This window comes from Staurois parvus, unplaced genomic scaffold (genome assembly GCF_062004578.1).
Source record: "Staurois parvus isolate SC_StPar_1 unplaced genomic scaffold, SC_StPar_1.0 ptg000682l, whole genome shotgun sequence".
NCBI lineage: Eukaryota > Metazoa > Chordata > Amphibia > Anura > Ranidae > Staurois > Staurois parvus.
Genome location: NW_028318478.1, coordinates 13,664,859 through 13,692,164, shown reverse-complemented (window position 1 = coordinate 13,692,164; position 27,306 = coordinate 13,664,859). Strand labels below are relative to the sequence as shown.

General features: G+C 38.8%; 1 protein-coding gene across 1 annotated transcript in view; it reads left to right on the top strand.

Moving 5' to 3' along the window:
• Positions 1 to 10,031: 10,031 nt before the first annotated feature.
• LOC149447600 (neuronal acetylcholine receptor subunit alpha-7) overlaps positions 10,032 to 27,306 on the top strand; it is a 242,583-nt gene continuing 225,308 nt past the window's right edge. The window contains exons 1-2 of the mRNA XM_089652475.1: positions 10,032 to 10,615; positions 10,848 to 10,987. Of these exons, the coding sequence (XP_089508601.1) occupies positions 10,561 to 10,615; positions 10,848 to 10,987 (195 nt within the window). The 5' untranslated portion in view covers positions 10,032 to 10,560. The remainder of the gene's footprint in view (positions 10,616 to 10,847; positions 10,988 to 27,306) is intronic.

Sequence of the window (27,306 nt, the reverse complement as noted above, 5' to 3'; positions counted from 1 at the left end):
ATTTTTTGTCCATGAATTTATCAAGCATCCAGCTGATAAGACTTAAGTCGTCTCTGAATGGACATATTCACAGTGGCATTCGAGATATTCCTTTCAAAGTTAACTAGAGCCGTGACACCTTTATCCAACCATGAATTCCCTTTTAAAAAAAAAAAAAATAATAATATTATCAAACCATTTTCAAGTAAATCTCTAAGTCATTTAGCTTTATAAAAATACTAAACACTTGCCAAAGACAGAATTGACCATACTTACTTTCTCTCTAATTATTTTCCTTCACAAGGTTATAAAATGCTAATGTGAAATGAATAAAAAGTTCTTATTTTAAAGCCCATCTCAAGAGAAAACTTTTTCTTTCTTAGTTTTGTATCGCTTAAGGTTAAAAGTTTATCTTTGTCCTGGTTTGGAAGAGTTCTTTTCATTTTTTATCTATTTTACGGATGTCAGACAGAACAGAAGTGAAGGAAAATTCACCCAGTGGAATCACAGACAGCAATGAAAACAGCTTTTCTGGTGGAGTGGGAAAGGATTTTCTCAGGTTTTTAAAGGTGGCTGTGTCCCGTTAGTGATATTTACCTTCACTTCCTGTCCAGATGACTGGTGCCAGACAGAATTGGTAGTAAGGGGAAATCACCTTAGGGGCACAGACAGTATTAAATGGAATAGCAAGGTTTTAATACCTACTCTATTGAAAACTAAAAGAAAAAAAGTTTTGTATCAGGTTGTGCTTTAATGCAGAACTCCGAGCAAAAACTTCTTTATATGTCCTTGTTGTTGATTTCCTACCTTCAGTGAATATATAATCCAACTTCTGGTTCACTCAATAGTTGCTCTGAAGTAGCTTATTTATTTTCAAATCAAACTGTTAATTCCATTTGGTTTACTGTTTTTAAGACCAGTGGCTGCTATGCCTGCTATTCCTCCAGCCACTGGTCTTGGCACATCCCACTTGCAGTGGTGGGTGAACTGCGACTCTCGAACACATCCAACATGTACAGGCCTAGAGTACCCACCCACATTCACTACAATTTTCTGTGGTTGATGGGAACTGCAGTTTCCTTTTACTGAAGAGAGAGAGAGGAGAGGATATGATGCAATCCCTGCTATTACACCTCCTACTTGACAGAGCAAATGCTGTTGTCTTTTGAAGACGATGAAGGTGATGAAAATTCAATTCAACTTTTCTCCTATATGGCGAGGCTTTTAAAAATGTTATTAACTGTTTAGTGTTTTGTGTAGGGGGTGTACTAATGGGTGATTTGTTGCCTATCCTGGAGTTCTTCTGTAAGTGTTATTGGTGCACTAACCTATAGTAACCAATCAAAATCCAGCTTCATCTGGTCTGATTTCAGCAGTCCATCTAGTGATTCATCTCGTGCAGGGTTCCATGGAACCATAGGCGTCCTCCAGACGTTGCTAGGGGTTCCTTGAGCAATTAACAATTTCTGCATCTCAGATCATTTTAGATATCTGTAAGGTTGTAATTCTTCCCAATGACCACAAGTGTAAGGATCATTCTTCCCACTGACCGTTACTAATGTATCATGAGTTGTAGATATAATACATTTTATCAGGGGCTCCCTAAGACCAGAAAGGTATTACAAGGGTTCCTTTGTGTTGAAAAGGTTGAGAAAGGCTGATCTAGTGGTTCATCATGTGTGCACTCTTATGTATTACACTGAATAATTATGTCTGTGGATTTACTGTGGATCTTCAGCATTACAGGAAAAATTCAGGCAAACAACACTTCGATTTTCTGTTTCATTGCACAGCTAGGCAAGGGACACCATTGTTTCCTTTTTCAGTTTTAGAGCTTCCTATATCACTTCTCCACTTTTGACAAGTAAACTAATTTTTTGGAAGCCAACTCTTTCAAAAGGTACCTGTAGACTTATCTTCCTGGCTGTGTTGTCTGGCAGGCATGCCTGGATTACAACACTGGCTAAACAAAATCTTTTCATTCTTCTGGTAAAATATGTTTCTCTCTTTACTTTTTATTTCACCCTCTGTCAGCTTTTGAATAGCTCTACTTGTTCTAGAGTCAAATTATTTCCAAAAATAGTTTTGGAACCCTATTTACACCACTTAGGTATTTAACAGTCCCTGTGCACTGTTTTTTCTTTCCTCTGGGATACAGTACACACCATGCTACACTGTTTCTAGATAAGATTTTTTATTATACCCTGCATTTTTCAGCTTTTTTGGACCATTTTATAAATACCTTTCTACACGTGAGATGCCTTTAAGAACTTTATATAATATTTTACAACCGTGTGACAAAAGAGCTGTACAGTGAAATCAGTACCTCTATGATATACCTTGTAATTTCTCTCCTGATACATCTCCAGAATTTCTGATAGTCCTTCCAAATGCCTGCCAAAGCTATTGTTTATTTTAAAGTTGATGGAACAAAGTATCCTGACATCTGGGGTTTAACTGTAGTTCTGTATCTCCATTACTGTTCAATCATATAGCATGAAAAAAATATATGCAGCACAAATGTGTAGGATTGTCATTTTATGTCATTCTATGGTGTTTGTGAAGGCTTGCCACATGGATGCTATCCATCGTTCAAGCCTGGATATAGTGGGGTTGATTTACTAAAGGAAAACAGACTGTACACTTTGCAAAGTGCAGTTGTACTCTGCAAGGGCAATTTTTCCAGAGCTTAGTAAATGAATAGAAGCTCAGTCGATGTCCATAATCCAATCACCTGCAACAAAAATGCTTTTTTTTTATTTTCATTGCATGTGATTGGGTATTCTTTGCTAAGCGAAGCTTTACCTCATTTACTAAGCTCTGGAACAACTGAACTTTGCAAAGTGCACAGTCTATTTGCCTATAGTAAATCAACCCCATTGTCTCCCCATCCACACCTGAAGGTGTGCTCCTGTAAACTCATATTTTCATCGCTAGTCCAATACTATTGGTATTGTTAAATGATTTGCAAGCTTACAACCGAAAAGCACAGAATAATCTGCTATAAAAATTGGAGCATTACTTGGGTGATTTGCACCGCTTTGGACAATACAATACCAGTAATAAAATACAGGATGGCTGGACAATACATCTGGCATAGAAGGCAAATGCAACCAACATGGTAGGGAAAGTTTCCTATGAACTCTGATTGCATATCTGCATGTGGAGCAAATCGCTAATTCAGCAGTTGTCACTGACTGCAGGTCCCACTGTGACTAAGCTCTGACTGGGAAAGTATCTCCATTCAGAGCTGCCAGCTCATACGAGGGGTATTCAAGTCAAACCGGAACTTTGGAGTTTTTATATTAGGAGAACAAATTTTAAGGGGTGGAAACTGCATTTATCTTTCGACATACTCCCCTGCTACATGTGTACACTTTTCCCAGAGTTTAACTAATGCCTGGAAAGGTTTGGCATAGAAATATTTGTCAGTACCCCTGAACCATCCTAGGGCTGTCTGCTTCACGTCGTCATCAGTGCTGAAATGCTGACTCCCGAAGAACTCTTTTTAGGGGTCCAAACAGGTGGAAATCACTTGGACTGAGGTCTGGGCTTTAAGGGGGATGTGGCAATACCTCCCAGCCAAGTGTCTGTAATGTGTACATAGTGTGGTGAGTAGTATGAGCTTGTGCGTTGTCCTGGAGAAACAGAATGCCCTTAGTGATCAAACCAGGCCATTTTTTCTCCAAATACGCTAATGCACATTACTCAGAACATGACAGTAATATTCACTGTTGATAGAGGCACCACGGGCAGTCTTGAGGGTAACTGTTGTCTATGAATAAGATTATAAAATCTGTTATGATGGCAACTCGTCTCTAAGTTTTATCTGAAGCACCTACCTATTTTCTTGACACATGCAATCTATTACCATAACCAGCTTTCTCATAAAATGCAGATGCTAACGCATTTTCAGTGTCAACCTGCCTTCAAAAGCCATTGTATCCATCTGCACTTTATAGGAATGTGCATATATATGTTAAAAGAAAAATGTAAATCTATTGCTAATAAAACTAAATACTGACTAATTGTATTGTCAAGGAACCAGAGCATAAAAATGGATAGATGGAGGGTTCTTTGTATGGATGGATAGATACACAGGACTTGTGGTTAGGGTACATCTATTGTATGTGACATCCAGTTAACTTTTGCATTCATTTTCCTTCAACTTTTTTTCTGAATAATTATGTTAGTTTATCAAAGTGAACCTAAGAAGTTTCTAAAATACCTAAATTTCTAAAAAATTTTTTTGTAAAAGTGCAGCCAACCTGTGGGGTCTGCAAGTAGCTGTGTTAGTATTTAGATACATTCCTGTGTCCCTGTACACAAAATTTCAATTTCTTCTGTCCAATCTAGCAGAAATCTTCATCTTCTCCCAATAAGTCTATCCTCTTTCATTCATTTGGTAAATTCTAGGGCCTTCACTGGTCACTGTGGATTAGCATTGGGAGGAGTTGGGCCCTGTTGCCAGTTTGGACAGAATTCTATAACTTTTTCCTGGCCAAGCTCATGTGCTGCACTGAGAAATATAGGAATACAGTACCAGAACCTAGAAATGCAATTACTATGTAGATATTTAACTCCATGGTTAAGGGTTCCTGGGCCACATAGAGGAATATTTTGGAGAAAAAAGTACTACATGCCATCAGGTTGTCGTGTCTGCTTTGAACTTGTTATCTTACCTTTACAAGTTTACCTTACATTTATATAATATAGTCAGTGTTGTGAGCTACTAAATTTTTTAAGACCAGCTGGTGTAACGGAAATAGATGTATGTGAAGATTCTTATTTATTCTGGTCATGGTATATCTATTACTAGTTAGTCCTACCAGGGGTGGACTGACCATTTGGAAACTCGGGCACTGCCCGAGGGCCTGGGGTCAGTAGGGGGCCCCATGAGATGCCCTTTGTACCTTTTTCATAGGCTTTTTTGAGCTTGGGAAGGACACAGGGGCCCCATGATCCCCTATTGCCCGGGGGCCCCATGAGTTGTCAGTCGGCCCGAGTCCTACTCAATTAGACTTGTTCTGTATTACTGAAGACATTTTGTAGCTTGTCCCAGTTAGTGAACTGAAGAAGTGGACTAGACAAGCTAAGAAACATCTTTAACAATAGAGAACAAGTGCAGCTGAATGGTCCTAACTACTATTTTGTGTATAAAACAGACGTAGATATGGTTTATGATAGAGTAATATGGGGTGATTAAGCTCTTGTAGTAGATAAGCTTTTAGTGATTAATTTCAGTACAAACTGCAGTTTAAAAGCATGGCAGCTCATTTATATTTTAAAAGAACAGTAAAATCCTTATATGAGGTTTTTCAATGCATGGATTTCAGTTTCACACAGCAAAACAGGTAGCAGAAAATGCTGATCCACCTGGCTACCTTTTCAGCTGCACCACTGCTCTTGTACTGGTCCCTCTGACCATCACACCAGCTCTTCTGGTTCTCTGAACTCTCTGTTGGATCACTCAGCCTGGACTCTCAATAGGGCTCTCCTGATACCACTGGCTGTATCACTCCTCTTACAAATTTCTTTGGCCCCCCCTGGACTCTAATTGTCCCAGTTCCTTGTTGCTTAGCTGCCCCAATTCCCTCAGTCTGAATCCTCCAACATGGAGTGCAGTGTCTTGAGAAGAGCAGCTCTGTCTCCAGACCCCTATTCAAACAGGAGCACACCTCCCTCTTGGCTGGAGCCACGAGCTATGCCCAAGAATGCATTATGGGGGCTGTGTGCACCTAAACACACACCCTGCTGGCCTTCAACAAGACCTGGGCACTGGGTTGGAGAATTCTTCCTTCCCAAAGCACTTTGAAATCTCAAAATTCTGTAGCCCAATCCTGTGATACTGTAATCCTGAGAAAGCAGTAAAACCATTTTTTTCAACTCAAATTCAAACTCCAGAGTCCCTCATTCTGCATACAAGTGAACCCTGTGTCCTTTTTACAACCATTTAATCTGTGACAGGGCATCACACAACAGATATGGTGCTAACAGTCTTCATTTCGATAGGCTTATCTCCACTTTACTGTTGCAGCCATTGTGCAGGGTATCTAAATCTGACTGTGTGCTCCAATAGGTACCAAAATGACACCATCTGTGATCAGTAACCAGCTCTCTGTAACAGAAATGGTCTTATAGGCCCCCTCCTCTATTCTGCAACATTTGTTTATAAGGACACTTGTTATGAAGGGTGCAACTGTTACTCAGCTATGCCTGCAGAGAGCATTGCACTGGGAATGCAGGAAGCAGCATTTTCCTAGGAAAAGTCAATCACAAGTCGTAACATGCAGGCATACAAGACTAGAAAGAGATAAAAAGTGAGATACTTCAATTTGAATTTAACTAACTTTTCAACCAAGGTGATAAAAACTCTTTGACAATCTTATGAAAATTATGGGATTTTTAATTAGTGGCCCTATAAACCTCATAGATACTTTGCCATCTTGAAATGCCCAATATTACTTCTACTAAGCTGTGTTCACCAGCTAAACAACACTTTCCAATATAGCATACTTTACCCATTATGACATTTCCTATACATGTCAACCTGCAGAAAATACATATGATTTAAGTAAGGAAAGGATGGTGCAAGTGGAAAATAAGCTGAAATAAAGGCACCAGATCTGCATCTCATGGGTGAAATTTGTCACGTTGGAACGTAAGAAATACAAAACAAATGAACCTTTGTCATTCTGACAGATATGATTACAGCTAGCAGCAAACTGATGTCAGGCAAAACTGCCTATTCACAGCAGAGAAGGGATATCTGGCCCATGGGACCCATTTTTGCTTGAAGGACTTAACACAGTCCCACCCAGCTATTCTGCCGTAAATCCTAACAAATTGAGGAAGACTCTCCAGGGGCTCAGCTTCCTATAAAAACCTGGGACCATAATGCATACTACTGTGGTCCCCACAGGTAGATCTGATTATTTCAAGTGAAAGGTGTAATTAAATCCGTCCATTTTATTATGTGCAGCCTGTCACATTACCATTAGCGGCATTTGTAAACCTTGCCTTTTGTGTGGCCCAGCATCTCTGCTGCTAATAAATAATTTTTACCGCAGGAGTAAACAGCCTAGACTTTATTGGACGAGCATGGATTGTGTTGTTTTCAGCAGTCATTACACAAAACTAAATATTGTTTATTGACAGGATAAATCAATTAATTAAATATTATATAACTTCTCATAGATAAAAATAAATAAATAGATGGAGTTCACATTAACAAATCTAAATAAATACATAAATCAAAAATCAATGTATACATTTACAGGGTAATAGTTTGTAATTTATGAGCTGTGTATATATACTGTACACACACACACACACATATAGAATTAAACATAAAATTATGCATCTATTTAGATGTCTAAATACATATTTATTATCACTCTAATGCTACAAGGCCCGTGAGTGCTTCACCCTTCACCTGTACATATATATATATATATATATATATATATATACTGTATATATATATATATATATATATATATGGTGCTCACAATTCTAAAGCTTAAGTACATATTTAGAGGTATAAAAATACATAAATGAATGTATTTGACAGATATATAGTAAAAAAAAGAAAAGCAGTCACAGGTCATGAAGTAGGACACTGGGACACTGAAGCACACAGCAAACATTTTATTATACCCAACACTTTGAAAGGGCTTCACCCATCTTTATTAAGATATAAATAAACAGATGGAGATTATATAAACTTGTGAGCATGCAGTACGTGTATATATTTAACTGTATATGTCATAAATATATAACATAATCATGTATGACATAATCATGATATAATATTATACTATTATGTATGACATAATGGGGCAGATTTACTAAAACTGTTGCACTCAAAATATGGTACAGCTGTGTATGGTAGCCAATCAGCTTCTAACGTCAACTTAAATTAAGCTTTGACCAAAAAAACATGGAATCTGAGTGGTTTCTGATGCTGCAACAGATTTTGCACACCCCAGTTTTAGTAAATCAACACCAATATGACATCATCATGATATCAGAAACCATATACTATCCCCATGTAAAAATATGTGCATTGCAATGATATCTATGGAATATATTCAGCTATACCATCAATACATAAATAATATTTCTAATAAACCATGGTATAACAGGATGATATATACCTTTACCATGACTCGTTTCCTAATTAATCAGAAACTATTAACATTGTCATGCAAAAGTAATGTTTGTGATTATATGTACTGAACATTATACAGAGTATATATAAGTAATGAACATTATATATATATCTATATGCGCATACTTGGAAAGGAATAGCAATACTAGGTGACGACATCATGAACCGTGACTCATTAGCCGCGACTTGTCCGAGCTTTCTCATGGCCGGACAGTGCACTACCAAAGATATATATATATATTGGGCTGGCTGTGATCTTTAATACACTCATTTTTATTAGCACAAGATTTTAGCTTGTGCTGGTGGTCAGTGGAACTTTTCCCCCTTGTGCTGGTGGTCAGTGGAACTTTGCCCCCTTGTGCTGATGGTCAATGGAACTTTGCCCTCTTGTGCTGGTGGTTAGTGGAAATTTGCCCCCTTGTGCTGGTGGTTAGTGGAAATTTGCCCTCTTATGCTGGTGGTCAGTGGAACTTTGCTCCCTTGTGCTGGTGGTCAGTGGAACTTTGCACCCTTGTGCTGGTGGTCAGTGGAACTTTGCCATCTTTTGCTGGTGGCCAGTGGAACTTTGCCCCCTTGTGCTGGTGGTCAATGGAAGTTTGCCCTCTTTTTCTGGTGGTCAGTGGAACTTTGCCCCCTTGTGCTGGTGGTCAGTGGAACTTTGCCCCCTTGTGCTGGTGGTCAGTGGAACTTTGCCCTCTTGTGCTGGTGGTCAGTGGAAATTTGCCTCCTTGTGCTGGTGGTCAGAAGAAGCTCTGTTGTTGTGTTTTTCCTTTAAGAAAAAAGATGTTAATGTATGGGTTGTTTTTTCTAAACTAAAACCTCATTATTCAGGTTTAATTGCAGTGTTGGCACTTTGTGATAAATAAGTGGGTTGTGGGTTGCAATTTGGGCACTCGATCTCTATAAGGTTTGCCGTCACTGTTATATATAGTATATATATATATATATATAAGTACTGAACATTTATAGTGACACTATTAATACATATATAATGAACAATGATGTAAAGAGATGATATATATCATAAGCATGACTTGTTTCCTAATTAATCAGAAACTGTATAACATTGTCATGTAAAAAGTTGTATGCAAATATATGTGCTGAACATTATATATAGTATATATAAATACTGAACAATATATATAGTATATTTATGTACTGAACATTTATAGTGACACTATTAATACATATATAATGAACTGTGATGTAAAGGGATGATATGTACCATAAGCATGACTTGTTTCCTAATTAATGAGAAACGGTGTAACATTGTCATGCAAAAATGATATTTGCAATTATATGTCCTGAACATTATATATAGTATATATAAATACTGAATTTAATATATATTTTATATATATGTACTGAATATTTATAGTGACACTATTAATACATATATAATGAACTGTGATGTAAAGGGATGATATGTACCAGGCATGACTTGTTTCCTAATTAATCAGAAAGTGTATAACATTGTCATGTAAAATGATGTTTGCGATTATATGTGCTGAACATTCCATAAAGTATATATTTATACTGAACATTTGTAGTGATGCCATTAATACATAAATTCTGAAGTGTGATGTAATAAGATGATATGTACCATAAGCATGATTTGTCTCCTAATTAATCAGAAACTATATAGGATCTTCCTGTAAAACCATAAAATGGGCTGCACATGTATTACTATTATGTATGAATTATTTTCTAATAGGATGATCTCTGTCATGAGCCTGCCTGCTGTCCTGGATCCATTTAGAGATGTTATATAATCCATGTATGTGAACTCTGCCAACTTGCTGCATTGCTCTGCACAGACTGTAGCTGCGGCTCTCCTCCACACTCCGGCACTGCACAGGTCGGAAGGTTTTGTTCAGCAGTGAAGGGGTTAGGCAGCACCATCCAGCAGATCGGGCTGTGCTCTGCCTCCTCCTCGCCTGGCTTGCTCTGATCGGCTATAAAATACAGTATAGCATGCACAGAGCTCAGTCTGAGACAGGCAGGGGAATCACAAGTCATCTTCACGTGGAGAGGATCTGTATGGAGCCATTTCCCTTATTACAAGTGCCAGGACTGAGCTCATGCCTCTCTGCCAGGGGGGAGTGATCAGCTGCAATATGAGACTACAGGGATCCCCCCTATAAAAATATCCATCACCATCACAGTAAACTACACAGAGACTCCCCTGATCCCTGCTATTGACAGGCTGCGATCCCTTGCACTTTATTAGCTGTCACCATCCATTGACTTGCTACATCCCAGCAGCCTGCCTGACTCTGCTTCTGCCAGGGGAGCAGCTCTCTCCCTCTGCCCTCAGCTCAGCCTTCCCATCACCCAGGACTGTGTCTTTTCCTCATCGGATCATAAACTTTTACCCCCCCCCCAAGCTGAAGATCTCCTTGTGTACAATGGGGGCTGGGGAGTTCAGGATGTGGATGGTTTTAGCAGTCAGCTTGATCAACGGTAAATTGACCTCATCTTCATCCTGCATTCCATCCCATTCATCTCTATCAGCTGTTCCATAACACATCCATCCTATCTGCATGTTGTAGATATTGGCTGTGTCTATAGTGCCCTGGTCATTGCCTATTTTCTAAGCACTTGCTGTATCCTTAGGAAATATTGCTACCTAGTTACATGTTACTATGTATTGACAGATTGCAGAGTGAGTGCTGATCATGCTTTTCTCTTGAAGTGTCCTTGCAAGGAGAGTACCAAAGAAAGCTCTACAAGGAATTACTGAAGAATTATAATCCTCTGGAGAGACCGGTAGCCAATGATTCCCATCCTCTCACTGTCTACTTTGGAATGAATCTAATGCAAATCATGGATGTTGTAAGTAAAATGACTTGGATGCCAATGTTCAATGCAATCTGCTTTATATTCAGAAGGGTTCCTGGGATATGGGGTCAGGGGAGGACAGTCATCCACTTATCATCTCTTTTTAGAATAATGTTTGGGCTATAATCCTGTACGATTATACGCTGGTTGTTAAAATGCAGGTTTGTTTCGCTGAGCTTGGAAAAGAGATGGTAGAAATGCTGAGGGATCCTAAGTGCGATTTAGTGTAAGCTTGCTTAATGTAGAATTTAGTTGCTAATGTAAGCAATAGGCAACAAATCATCTTATAAATGACAGACTATTACCATGTAAAGCTAAATCTCATTGATATGTATAGAGTTTATTTTAAATGGTAAAAGTTGGTCTAGTTGAGAAGAGTATAGAACATATTTCCAACTGCTAAAAAATGTCTGTTGTAAAACAGAACTTGAATCTTCAGACCACTTCTAAAACACTATGCATAAACATATAGTTTTATAAGTTCTAGAAATGTGAGAAATGTGTATATTCTGTAATGATTAATCACTGGACAGAAAACGTGCCCATTACTTGTAATGAGTATACTGGAAAAGAATGGTTCAACTACATGATAAAATACATTTGGCTGAATGATCTACATCTTAAAATATTGCAGGGCAATCCAAATCAATAAGGCAATCAAGTTATCCCACACCTTGATTCACTTACATGGTGGCTATGCAGGTGGTCTCATGCTGTTTGGTAAATGTACACTGGCATTTGTAAAGTACAAGTTAAGTAGTAAATCCAAGTCCGCCTGGCATCTTCTCCCATAATATATTATTATACCTTCTAGGAATGTGTATATTCTGTAATGATTAAACAGTGGACAGAAAATATGCCCATTGCTTGTGATGAGCATTCTGCAAAACATTACCCAACTAAATAATGAAATACATTTGGCAGAATGATCTAAAACATCCCAAAATATTGCAGAGCAATCCAAATCAATAAGGCAAGCAAGTTATCTTACACCTTGATTCACTTACATGGTGGCTATGCAGGTGGTCTCATGCTGTTTGGTAAATGTACACTGACATTTGTAAAGTACATTGCAGAAAGTTAAGTAGTAAATCCAAGTCCGACTGGCATCTTCTCCCATAATATATTATTATACCTTCTAGGAATGTGTATATACTGTAATGATTAAAAAGTGGACAGAAAACATGCCCATTGCTTGTGATGAGCATTCTGCAAAACATTACCCAACTAAATAATGAAATACATTTGGCAGAATGATCTAAAACATCCCAAAATATTGCAGAGCAATCCAAATCAATAAGGCAAGCAAGTTATCTCACACCTTGATTCAGTTACATAGTAGCTATGCAGGTGGTCTCATGCTGTTTGGTAAATGTACATTGGTATTTGTAAAGTATATTTGGAAAGTTAAGTAGTAAATCTGAGTCCATCTGGCATCTGCTTGCATAATATATTATTATACCTTCTAGGAATGTGTATATTCTGTAATGATTAAACAGTGGACAGAAAATATGCCCATTGCTTGTGATGAGCATTCTGCAAAACATTACCCAACTAAATAATGAAATACATTTGGCAGAATGATCTAAAACATCCCAAAATATTGCAGAGCAATCCAAATCAATAAGGCAAGCAAGTTATCTTACACCTTGATTCACTTACATGGTGGCTATGCAGGTGGTCTCATGCTGTTTGGTAAATGTACACTGACATTTGTAAAGTACATTGCAGAAAGTTAAGTAGTAAATCCAAGTCCGACTGGCATCTTCTCCCATAATATATTATTATACCTTCTAGGAATGTGTATATACTGTAATGATTAAAAAGTGGACAGAAAACATGCCCATTGCTTGTGATGAGCATTCTGCAAAACATTACCCAACTAAATAATGAAATACATTTGGCAGAATGATCTAAAACATCCCAAAATATTGCAGAGCAATCCAAATCAATAAGGCAAGCAAGTTATCTCACACCTTGATTCAGTTACATAGTAGCTATGCAGGTGGTCTCATGCTGTTTGGTAAATGTACATTGGTATTTGTAAAGTATATTTGGAAAGTTAAGTAGTAAATCTGAGTCCATCTGGCATCTGCTTGCATAATATATTATTATACCTTCTAGGAATGTGTATATTCTGTAATGATTAAACATTGGATAGAAAACATGCCCATTGCTTGTGATGAGTATCCTGGAAAACATTACCCAACTACATAATCAAATACATTTTGGCAGAATGATCTACAACATCCTGAATGATTGCAGGGTAATCCATGTCAATAGGTCAATCAAGTTTTCTCACACCTTGATTCACTTACATAGAGGCTATTCAGGTGGCCCCATGCTGTTTGGTAAAGGTGTACCAGTATTTGTAAAAATATATTTTTTGGAAAGTTAACTAGTAAATCTATGCTCATCTGCCATCTGGTTCCAGAATGTTTTGCATTTCTTAGAATGTATACAATGACAGAATGAAATAATCAAAGGATTATGCAATCCAATCCATTTATACAGTTTTATTTGTACTTTTGGACACTATGTTTTGTGGAAACAGGCAGCACACCAAAAATAAAGAAAAAATAAAACTTTTCTGACTTTAAAGATAAAATAGGCAGGCCATTTATTTTAACCTTTTCAAGTGTTATTCCAAACATATTGTACATTTTCTTTGAAGTGGCAAGGACTCAATTATATGAATCAGTTTAAACATTGTTAAATATAGGTCTTCCTATTTTTATTAAACTATTGTATGCTTCAGAATTCATCCATATTTGCCTGAAATTAGGTTTCCCTGAAGATAAGATAAAGTCCCATAAGCCAGGTGTTAAGTAGAAGCCTGGCTGATAAAGAGATTAGTCCCATTTATACTGTATGCAGTGAGATAAACATTGATACCTGTACTGCTTCATGAGCACAAGCTATTCAGGTTAATATCATAGGCTGACTGCCATTATCATGTGATAAAAATGAGTAGAATAACTTCATTACTGATCTTTCTCAAAAGGTTAGTCCACCCATATCTGATGGATTGTATGACACAATGAGGTTCTCTTGGGGACGCCTGTATAGTTCTTAGGTCTTCATATCCTCTGCAGCATGTACACTGAGGTCTCACTCTCCCTGTTGGATGTTTGATGCATTGTAAAAGGTGACCAGGCAGAATGGGAATGTCCATATTGTAGCAATAGGAATCATTTTCTACGGGAATTGGGAACAGAGCCAGAACTTATTTGGCTGTAAAGTATTTCTGGCTTACGTGCATTTATAGAGCTTAGTAACTTTCAAATACACCCCTTATTGGGTAAAGCATAACTTTTATTTTGTAGCTAATGGGTAAAGGTGTCTGTTCATATCAGGGAAATAGTAGAAGACTTGGTCCTCTGGACTCAACACATATCTAAAAATATTGCTTTTGGGTAGATTGATTATTCAATGCAAGATACAGTAAAAGGGACGGGTGAGCTTTGGCTGTAAACTACTTCTGGCTTACATGCATTTATAGAGTTTATGGAGTTTAGCACCATTCAAATACACCCCTCATTGGGTAAAACATAACTTTTAATGTTGTAGCTAATGGGTAAAGCTTTCCACTCATGTCAGAGAAACTTATCAAGATAAAATTTCATGTTTCAGTCATGTTTTAGTCATTTGAACTATAAACTAAATGTTATGGTGTGCCCAACTGAGCAATGTCACTAAATATTCTTCAATAGCTGAATAAATAATATTTTGATTCTTGTCAAGAGTCACTACCAAGCTCAAGATAAACATATCTGAATACAGAAGATCACTTGTTTTAGCTAAGGGATAAAGGTTATGTTTTACAAAGAATGAGTTCCTAAAATTTGCCCTTAAATCCCCAAACATATGTAAATTCAACTGCATTTTTTTCAGATGCAACCCTTCCCAGCTTACAGTTTTCTTATAGCTTTACATTTGATATTGCCTATATGTAGCATAGGGCTGATTATTCAAAATAGCAGAAACATCTACATCAGGGGTGTCCAACCTGCGGCTGAAGATGGCTATAAATGCAGCACAGCACAAAATCATAAACGTACTTAAAAATGTTGATTTTTTTTAAAGGAGATTTTTTTTCATAAAACTGCGTTTACACTTAGTGAACACATACGGCTGAGGAATTTGATGGAGTCGCTTTTCTGGACTTTTATAAGTTCTATTATCATTATAATTATTATATAGATATCTTCCCTCCCCAAAAATATCTCACTCGTCACAATCTCGCCTTATTCATGTTTTCAGCAACACTTATATTTGTGAGCAACTATTTTCAAGGATGAAGCACAAGAAGGGCAAAATTAGAACCAAAATATCCGATGAGCACCAAGAGAATTAATTGAGAATTGCTACTACATCCATCAAACCAGATATTGAGGCGTTTGTTTCAAAAACAGTGTCAAATATCATAGTAGTTTTAAGTTGCCCTCTTTTACTTTATTATTAAAAAATATTACAAAAAATGAAGTTTTATTACTCATATAGGTACACTATATATATCAGCGATCATTAACTGATTTGCCTGACTTTTTCTGCTCATCAGCGTTCTTTATTGTTAGTGTATTTTATATGTGGCCCACGACAATTCCTCTTCTTACACTGTGGCCCAGGAAAGTTAATAGGTTGGCTGATCTACATGGTTTGTTTGACCTTAACACCTTTTACATGTAAGAGAAGGGAAATGTGAAAACACTTGGGGCAGTTTATTAAAAAATAAAACTTTACACACACTTTAAAATAGCTCTATAATGTAACTTTTTGTCTTAAAAGTTGAGATAGATTTACTGTAGGCTCACAGATTATCTATTAGCCCAATGTAGTTTTGCAACAGTCTAAAACAGGGTTTCTCAACCAGAGTTTCATGGAACCCTGGGGTTCCTGCAGAGATTGCTAGGGGTTCCTTGAGCAACGAGCAATATCCCACTGACCATATTGATATTATTTTATAAGGGGGTAATTCTTCTCTATGACCACAAGTGTAAGGAACATTCTTCCCACTGACCATCACACAAATGTATCATGAGCTGTAGATACAGTAATTTGTAGCAGGGGTTCCCCGAGACCAAAAAGTAATTTCACGGGTTCCTCTGTGTTGAAGAGGTTGAGAAAGGCTGGTCTAAAACATGACCAAGTAAACATATGGGAACCTGCTAGGAATTATAATAGATTTGGCTAGAAATTATACATTTGACAAAGAATAATGCAGAACTTTTAGAGATATTTTTTCTGAACCTGAGCTAATGTGGCCATAACAATTTTTCACAAAAAAAAAAAACAGTTCAGTTATTTTCACACATTTGCATTTGACATCATTCATGCCATAGCAAGTTTACCTGATTGTTTTGTTGATCAGCTTTTCAGCGTTTTGTTTCAAAAGGTTGCTAGAAATAACACATCTGCTGCTATAGAGTTTAGTTGCAGACTTTAATCACATCATATCTTGGGTACAGCAACAGTTCCTAAATCTTTTATCATATCATTCGGCACTTACATTCCTTTAGGTACCTTTTGAAGCCCAGAAAAGTGCTCCAGTATCTTTACTATACACAGCTGTACAAATATTGTTCTACTTATGCAATGCTATTATTTTTGATACTATACATTAGGGAAGCTTTTTATGTAAGCTTTCCTCCTGCCCAAGTTTATAATATGAATATGTCAAAACAACATAAAAGGAGCCATGGGATGCCACAGAAATGTCACAGACATCCTGTTTTCTTGATATTAGGTAAAGTACTGTTAGGCCATGTTCATTTGCTAATGTGTTTTCCAATAATAAGCTGACATTGGGGATGACTTTGTGCTCTCCCTTTTCTCCTTTGTTGCAATAAGCATGTTTGCTCAGGCCATCTACTGTACATGTGTTTTCTTGGAAAGATCTTTTAGAGGAGAGATCTATTGCTGTTTGGATTGAGCCTGCCCAGCCAACCAGTCTCTGATGTCATTTTTAAAGTTAGTGTAGCATTAAATCTGAACTTCAGGCAGGTATGTAAAATGGCCAATTAATGTATTAATGCGTTTAATAACAATTGAATGCAATTTTAAATGCAACTAGTGTTTGCAGCTTGATTTGATTTGGTATCTAGCTTTTGTAGCGTAGCATAGACTGGGGGACAGAGAGGCAGTCTTTGGAGCCAATAAATTGTATGACATGCACATGTGCTGACAAGGAATATACTGAGCAAAGAAGACAGTGGAGTGAGCTGTTGCTGCTTCTTCACTTCCCAATCACAGCCTTGGATCAGGGAGGTGACCTAGTATTATAGCTTAACTGCAACTAGGAAGGTAGAGCGATAAACACTCTGGAGATGAGATTTACTAGTGCTACTTTCCAAAAGACTGTATCCTCACAGTACAAAAATTCCACAGCATAAAAAAAGTCATTTTTTTTAATTATTGTGTTCTGTTTCCCAGGGGATAAAGTAATTGCAGTACTTTATTCCATTTTCTTATGTGCAGGGTAAGGCTAGCTACAAGGTCCAACAGGGTGCCCACCGTCCCCCCACAACCCCAATGCAGCTAGCAAGGAATGGTTGCATTGACAGCTAGTGGTTATCTCCAGTTTCAAGCACTTTCCCAAAACTAGCACCGGTGTCACTGTCTGGGATCAGGCTCAGAGGCCAGTGGCTGTAGCAGTAGAGAGATTCACACAGCAATCAGCTGGAAAAATATGCAAGCAGTTCCTCCTAGCGGATAACGCTGGCTCACTTGAGGAAAGGAGTGTTAACAATAGCCAGTGTTCAGCAGAGCTACTGATGGCGGAGATGGTTTTTGCTGTGTGCTACTGCCAAGTCACATCCATCTGGATTAGCCACCAGGAAAAGAGCAAGCGGGGGACAGGTAGTGAATGAAACAGATAGGGAACAAGCAAAAGCTTAATCAATGAAGAAGCCAAAAGGTCAGTAACGAATAGTAGCTGTCTGGGATCAGGCAAAGGCATAGTCAATGAACAAGCCAAGGATTGGTAGTGGGTGATAGAGAAAATAAAGACAGTAGCAGGGACACAAGAAGCAACATATCCTCTGGAGAGAGCACCATAATCTAGGAATCAGGAAGTGCAAGGACATGACTTAAATAGGAAGGTAATGGAATGAGCAAAGAGTTCAAGGTTCAACAGAGACAAGGTGTAAAGCAGGAGTGTCCATGGGACCAGACAGGGTGGTGTGCAGCTTTTCAGGGGTCGCAGAAAGAAGAGTCACAGCCAGGCAACACAGAGGTCCTGGGTTTAGGTACAGATTCTAAATCTGGCAAGAGGAATGTAGAAGGATGAAAGACTGATATGCCTCCCCACATTCCTTTTACTGGTGTTTGTCTTGGGCAAGTGCTTGGAGCTGGACTTCCTCCCAGAATCCTTTGGGGTGCACACCGTGCCCGAGCTGTGTTCACTGTGGCCTTTGGACACAGCTGATCCCGTTTCCAGGTAAAGGACCAATCAGAGCCGCCTTTTACCATGTGATCAGCTGTGTGCAATCACAGCTGATCACAGTGTAAATAGGAAATGCAGATTATCGGCAGTCCTCTCCTCAGGCTAACAGTGCGTGAGGAGAGGAGAGCTGGTAAGCGGCATTTCTCAGAGGGGACATCTACACTGATCATCAAGGCACTGATCATCAGTGCCTTGATGACCAGTGTAGCCCCATCAGTGCTCATCAGTACGGCTAATAGTACTCATCAGTGCTGGCTATCAGTGCCCATCAGTGCCGGTTACCAGTGCCCATCAGTGCCACCTATCAATGCCCATCAGTACTGCCTATCAGTGCCGCTTATCAGTGCCACCTATCAATGCCTATCAGTGCGACCTATCAATGCCCATCAGTGCTGCCTATCAGTGCCGCATATGGATACAGCCTCATCAGTGCCTCCTCATCAGTTCTCATCAGTGCAGCCTATCAGTGCCCATGAGTGCCACATAACGATGTAGCCTCATCAGTGCATCCTCATCACTTCCTATCAGTTCAGCCTATCAGTGCCCATCAGTGCAGTCTATCAGTGTCCATCAGTGCAGCCTCATCAGCACACATCAGTGAAGGAGAAAAATCAGCTATTTACAAAACTTTATAACAGAAACTAAGAAAAACTTTCTTTTTTTAAATTTTTTTGTCTTTTTATGTTTGTTTAGCAAAAAATATAAAACCCAGTGGTGATCAAATATCACTAAAAGAAATCTCTAATTGTCTCAAAAAAATTATAAACATTTAGTTTGCGCACAGTGTTACATGACCACGCAATTGTCATTCAAAGTGCAATAGTGCTGAAAACTGAAAATTGGCCTGGGCAGGAAGGCGGTAAAAGTGCCTGGTAGGCAAGTGGTTAATGTGGCACAATTATCTAAGTTTATTTTTTTATTTTGGGGGCTGCTTTTTTTGGATCTTTTTTTTGGTGTAGATGCAGTTTAAATTCCTATCACATAGACAAGCTCCCATCTTCCCTTGCACAGATACATTCCAATCTCTGATGTTTACACATACATTCATTGCTGGTTTAGGGACAATATTATTGTTTCTGGAGATTGCAATCTGCCAGTTCATGAAATATTGAAACTGGATGTATGTACATCATACATTAATAAATAAGATGGTAGATCCAAGAACAGTTCACACATGACATTTTCTGTGATTTTTGACATGTGCACATTTTTAAAAGGTTATTAGGGATATCTGCACATTTTTAAAAGGTTTAAATTAAGTTATATATTTCAGATGTCTTTGATTAGACATGTCATATTGACTACAATAGTCATAAGTGTTATTGCAATATGCACCATTTAAAGCACATCTATTTTGCATAGTTGAAGCATTTGTCATTAAATGCATACCCTGAGTAGACTATGAATGGCTTTGTATTGGTAATGTCACACATAATTTTCAAGGGAAATGTCATCTGTAAAGTTCCCTATTTAATTCCCTGTAAATGAAATGTCATGATAAAATATTATAATATACTATATAATATATACTACTCAGTGGCTTGTGCCAGCGGTGAATCCTAATATACTCCTGTACCGGCATAGCACTTGAAGGCACAGTGAACGGGTGCCAAAGAAGACCTGTTTCTTTGAATGATGATTATTTCCATATGATTTGATAGTGGGGAGTGCCAAACTGAGCACCATACAATTATTTCAAGGTTCAACTAAAGTGCCATCTTTTTCTCCTAAAGTTTATTTTCACCTAATGTATGCCTTATCTCAGCATATAAATGGGATTTATGTACTGTATATACTTGTACCTTAGTTGTATTTTTTGGATCTTTTTTTCGTTTGTGAAAGTTTGCCTGTTTATGTTTACCTCTCTTGTGTCACAAACATTAGGTGCCATTGAAATAAGGGTCATAAATATATATCTCATTAAGGGCTGGGCCTTTGTTCCTTGGAGGCTTGGGGGCTCCTATGCATGGAAATTCAAGGTGTCTACTTGTGGCTATCTTCATTACTGTTAAAGCATATCTAAACTCAGAAACAAAAAAATATATTTCAGATAACCAATCCTTATATACAGTGGTTTTTCCCTTTATTTTCACCTGCTGATTCTTCCAGTAACACACTTACCTGTCCTAGAATGACAGCACTCACTTACCCTTCTGTATCTGGGCAGCAAAAACAAGAAAGGATTATGGAACCCCATCCCTCTCTTTTTTCCATAATATGAAGGAAATATATGGTGAGCTGTGGTTTTGTAGTCTTCGGAGATAGCTGGGTTCAATTTAACTGATAACAGAACAACACATGCAGCTTGTAAAGTTTTCTGCCAAGATCAGTAGGTATATTTAATGTACCATACAGATGTAACAAATCACTTTTAATGTGACCAAAAGGAACCAACTAAATTAGGATTATTGCTAGGGTTTACATACACTTTATGTAGTATTGCTGCTAGAAGTCTTAAGTCAGCTAAGATTCTCTACAGATAAAGCACATATTTTTTTTCTTCTCAGTTCTCAAATAAAGTAGCCTTGTCGGTAAAAGAATGATACAGTATGTGGAAACCATCCAAAGAGCTATGTATGGGTTTACTTTCAAATTATTTGTTTGTTGATCACATATTATTGTTGGTGTGCTTACAGATCAGCTTTGAATGTTGTAGTTGAATGTGGAAACATATACAGTAAGTGAACAATATTTACTGTGATCTGTACACAACTTATAGTGATGCTTCAAGTCGTAAAAAATAAATCTCCCCTTTCATACAGTGAAGGGAGCAGGTATCTATGCATCATTCAGCAGTGTGTACACAGTACTGAAAAGAAAAAGGGATGCCATTCATCGGCTTGGTGCTTCAGCAGTAGATGGATGTGGCCTCAGCCAGTGCGTCACCAGCCTGATGCATTTTGCCTCGCCCGCGGGGCTTGGTCACAAAGTAGGGTGGGGTGAAATGCATCAGAGGGCATGGCTTGAGCAACATTGGCCAAGGCCACATTCATCTACTGCTGAAGCACCAGGTCAGTGAGTGACGTCCCTTCTTCTTTTCGGTAAGTGCACAATATTTGCTTTAATGTTTAATTGCAGCCAATTGTTATGTTTGTTTTAATAGAGTAGAAAGGTTCAGAATCTCCCTCAGGTTATGATTACTGTCTGTGTCCTCATTCAGGAGAAAGTCCCCTATTCCCTGTCTCGTTGACTGAAAAACAGGAATAAAAGCTTGATTCAGCATCAAACTTCTCTCTGTGCTAATAATTATTTTTATTACCATTAATGAACAGATACACTATATTGTCAAAAGTATTGGGACGCCTGCCTTTACATGCACATGAACTTTAACGGCATCCCAGTCTTAGTCCATAAGGTTCAACATTGAGTCGGCCCACCCTTTGCAGCTATAATAGCTTCAACTCTTCTGGGAAGGCTGTCCATAAGGTTTAGGAGTGTGTCTATGGGAATGTTTGACCATTCTTCCACAAGCACATTTGTGAGGTTAGGCACTGATGTTGAACGAGAAGGCCTGGCTCGCAGTCTCCGCTCTAATTCATCCCAAAGGTGTTCTATGGGGTTGAGGTCAGGACTCTGTGCAGGCCAGTCAAGTTCCTCCAACCCAAATTTGCTCATCCATGTCTTAATGGACCTTGCTTTGTGCACTGGTGCGCAGTTATATTGGAACAGGAAGGGGCCATCCCCAAACTGTACCCATAAGGTTGGGAGCATGAAATTGTCAGAAATATCTTGGTATGCTGACGCCTTAAAAGCTTGCTTCACTGGAACTAAAGGGCCAAACCAAAACCCTGAAAAGCAACCCCACACCATAATCCCCCCTCCACCAAACTTTACATGTGGCACAATGCAGTCAGGCAAGTATTGTTCTCCTGGCAACTGCCAAACCCAGACATGGTCCATCCGATTGCCAGACAGAGCAGCATGATTTTCCACTCCAGAGACCAAAGAACATGTCTCCACTGCTCTAGAGTCCACTGGCAGCATGCTTTACACTAATGCATCTGATGTTTTGCATTGCACTTGGTGATGTATGGCTTGGATGCAGCTGCTCGGCCATGGAAACCCATTCCATGAAGCTCTCTACGCACTGTTGTTGTGCAAATCTGAAGGCCACATGAAGTTTAGAGGTCTTTAGCTATTGACTCTGCAGACAGTTGGCGACTTCTACGCACTGTGCGCTTCAGCATGCACTGACCCTGCTTTGTCATTTTACGTGACCTACCACTTCGTGGCTGTTGTTCCCAGTTGCTTCCACTTTGTTATAATACCACTAACAGTTGACCGTGGAATATTTAGTAGCAAGGAAATTTCAGGGATGGACTTATTGCACAGGTGGCAACCTATCACGGTACCACACTTGAATTTATTGAGCTCTTGAGAGCGACCTATTCTTTTGCAAATGTTTGTAGAAGCAGTCTGCATGCCTAGGTGCTTGATTTTATACACCTGTGGCCATGGAGGTATTTGGAACACCTGAATCCAATGATATGGAGGGGTGTCCCAATACTTTGGGCAATATAGTGTACCTTTTACTTCCTACTTTGGTGAACAGTCTTTGTACTTGGCTGCTTGAAGTGACCACAAGCTTGATAGCTGTGATGGTTACAGAGATATCCTTTTGAGAATATTGGAGGATGTCTACTCTAACTTCCTTGGGATATGTAAAAATCAAAGCTTTGCTTAGGAAGGAAGAATTTAGTCTTTAAAGTGGTTCTTATCTTCATGATTCATGCTTTCTATGCATGAAGGTAAAAATCCTTGCATTTGCAGCTCCCTCTGCAGCCCCAATACTTACCTGAGCTCAATCTCGATCCAGCGATGTGTACGAGAGCAGCAACTCTTCCAGGTCTCCCTCTCCTCACTGGCTGAGACACAGCAGTGTCAATCACAGCCAGTGAGGGAGAGGGGGTGGGACTGAGCCAGACTCTGTGTCCCATAGACACACAAAGCTGACTCTGGAGTAAGCACACAGCTTGCTCTGGAGGCACTTGGCCAGAAGCGCTGGTGGAGGACCCGAGAATCGAGGATCGAGGATGCACTGTGCAAATACATTACACATAGCTATGTATTATGTGTTTAATATTTTAAAGAAAAAAAAATGAACCTTTAGAACCACTTTAAAGAAAATCTACCAGCACCCAAGTTCACCATGGGAGATAGCTGGCTTGGCCTAACCAGAACCCCCCTAGTAATCCATTCCATACCCTGTTTCAGGTTTTATGGCTTCAGGTTTTACAGAAATGGACAGCAATAACAACCTCAGTCAGCTCATCTATATCCAGAGGATGTCCCCATTTTAATTTTAGGAGAAGGTTGATTTCATACTATGAAAACATTTTAACCATTTGCTGAATGCAGTTAATTACTTATTCACATCATTTTGATCTTCCCAACAGAGAAAGGTTGCACATAGTATAGAGAACAGAGGGAGAGGAGAGCTGAGTTAAGGAGCCCAAACCTTTTGGGCAGGGGTGGGTTCCAGAGTCCTGCCTCCCATGTAAAGGGTTTGAGAATTGTCTCAATAGGCTTGCACCTTTCTTCCCCTGATTCCCACTTAACAAGAAGTCAAACAGATAGGGCCTCACAGATTGTGGCTTGGTCTTTCAGACTTTCTCATGATGATGACTCCAGGGTAACTCCCACCATAACTATTTACATTTTAGACCTACTTCCCAAAGATGCCCCACACTGGCAAGGGCAAGGCTGTCACTTTCTAGGATCACAGCCTGCTGCTAATCTGAGGGTCTCTAGCAGCTATCTAGGAAACTAAAATAACTACTCAATACAAGAGGTCCATAACCCTACTCTGACAGCTAAATATGGTGACACATTGTGGCCCAGCCAGGGAACTACACTGGGCACTCCTGTGCCCCTACCACATGCTCATACTGGTTACTAACCTGGAACAAGCTTACAGCTGATGAGTTTTCAGAATAGCTGTTAGGCACATTTTTAGGATCTATGACTCTTAAAGTGCTGAAAAACAGAAAACAATGACAACCCTGTATCATGCACCATAAACCATAGGTCATTAGTGGCAGTTCGCGTATTACAAACCTGACTGGTTGCTGAGCTCCATTAAGAAAACTTTTGTTGCTTCAAGAATTGCATGCTTCTATAAAAATTGCTGCATCTACACACTTGTCAGCATTTTCAGTATTAAAATATGGTGGTGCTAAACCCCATCCCGACCTTTGCAAGTTATGCCTTGAGGTGTTCTTAATGCTGACATAAGGAAGTTTGTCTTAGACCACATAAAAATACAAGCAAAGGCAATTAAAGAAGCACAAAAACTTTACATGCCTTGTGCGTGATCTTTCTGTACCTTCATTAATATCCCTCTCTATGTATACTATTATGCTAATGATAAATATATGTATGAACTCTTTATTACAGTAAACTGATGCTGACAGTAATCAGAACAAGTTCAATGTTCAGCTAGCAGTAATTTCTAGAATGAGAATGACCTGACATGGGTGCTAAAAGTATCAGTGAGCAAGCAATCTGCTATAGTGTTTTGCATTTGTGCTGCAACGCATTGAAATATGCTTCTTCTGGCTTGTTGATCTTGTGAAATGTAATGGTTTTGCAGTTTTTGTGACTTTGAACATCCTCAGAGTTTTCACAGAGGGAACAAGTTAAAAGCAAAAGTTTACTCTGTAGGATCTTAATGCAGACTTATAAAATTTTACATCCTGCAAAAATATTTATCTAAGCAACAAAACATGGGTGTTTTAATTAGCTACAGTACATTAAATGCCCTTTAAAAACTACTTATTTAATCCTGCCTGCCATCGTTATTTAGCCATCCTGTACTATAAATAATCCGAGAAATGTTATTAATTGATAAACAAGACAATTTACGCCTTTTAAGATTACGCTTCTGCTTGCTGCTTCTGAATTGTTCTGGAGTACATTTGTAATTCTAATTAAAACATTTCATGAAGAGCCTTTGCAAACTGTTGTACGTACAATATATCAAAATACAAGGAAGCAGACATAGGGTTGTTGATTTTTTTCTATTTATAAGTAATGCACTAGGATAGACTTTAATTATGTAGACTAATGGATTAATTACCTAGAGAGGGTTTTTTTATGCTATTGAATGTTTCAAACCTACACCAAACTAGATAAGGGATTAAATATGGCTTTTACTGGAAAAGTGGAAGTGCGTTTAGCTTGCCTTTAAGAAACTCATACTTTGGAGCTGGGAAAAAACGGAAACAAAAGTAGAGTTATTTCCCGTAGTAGCCCATCAAATTTTCTGTTTCATTTTAATTTTAACTAAAATTGGTTGCCAAGACCAGTATTTCTACTTTTGTTCTCATTATGGTTTCTTTAGTTTAATAAATCTATTGTTTGGTCTGTAACAAACATTAGCTGTGAAAGTAGCCACATGGAAACATTACCACTTTGGAGGCAGTCGAAGCCCTTTGTTGTAGTAATGATTACGGAGGGCCAACATGGTGTAGTAGCAGATTCTGTCCATTCTGCCATGATGTAAGTGTCAAAACATTGCGAAGCAAGAAGGCTGGTATATTTGAGCCCTGCTTCCCAAAGATGCCCCACACTGGCTTGGGCAGGCCCTAGATGGTGTAGTAGTAGTTTCTGGCACCATGATTTAAGTGCCACTAAGTTGCAGAGCAAGATCTTTGGAACAGAGGTTCCCAGCACAGGAAAAGTGAGAACGCAAAAAAAAGTGTTATGTATACATAAGGGAGGGTCAGTGTTAGTGATACAGGAAGGATTATGATGCTTAGGGCATGTGTCAATAGGCTTTTGGTTATTTCAGAACTGCTTCTCTCCCCTACAAGTCTATAGTAGTTCAAAAGTAGTTTGAAGCTGGTCAACTGCAGGTCTAATACACGCAAATGCACATGGAATGAATTCTGAATTATTTCAGAAGAATCACAACTTAATGTCAAAAGCAAGCTGCATTTCTCCATCAAAGCAGGTTGACACGACCTCTTTGTGTGCAGGAAATTTGGGGTAGGGTATCCTCCTATGTGCAAAAACAATTCTATTTATATTTGAGCCCTGCTTCCCAAAGATGCCCCACACTGGCATAGGCAGGGCCCACATGGTGTAGTAGTAGTCTCTAGCACCATGATTAATGGATAAGTGCATCTATGGGAACATGTTACATGTTCCACCCTTTTTTAGGATGGGACATGTAACATGTTCCCATAGATGCAGCCATGCCCGCTGCCCCCCTCCCTCTGACAGATAGTATGAGTAGAGGTTTCCCTGTGCTATCTGTCAGATTTGAAAACAGCGCGACCATGAGGGGCTCCACCTACACGTGCCTAAAAGTCGTAACAGCCATTGCGGCTGTGGGCTTGTAGTTTTCAATGAACTACCACGGCGCCGTGGAGCGCCATGGTAGTTCATTGGAGTTTCCTGTAAGAATATCTGCTGGCTCGTATGGCTAGCAGATATTCTGACAGGTCTGCAGGAGATCTGCATGGCATCAGCAATCTACTGATCGCTGGTGCAATGCTTTACAGGCTCCTTTGGACAAAAATAATAAATGCCCTTTTTTTACCTGCAAAAAAAGTGCATTTATTATTTTTGTCCAAAAGGTGAACTCCTCCTTTAAGTTACCACTAAGTTGCAGAGCAAGAAGGTTGGTCTTCAGAGCGGAGGTTCCCAACACAGGAGAGGTAAGAACGCAAATAAGGAGTTATGTATCCATAAGGGAAGGTCAATGTTGGTACTACAAGAAGGACTATAAGGCTTAGAGCATGTGTCAATAGGCTTTTGGTAAGTTCAGAAATGCTTTTCTCCTCCAAAAAGTTTATAGGAATTCCAAAACAGCTTGAGACTGGTCAACTGCAGATCTAATGAAAATAAATGCATCTGGAATTAA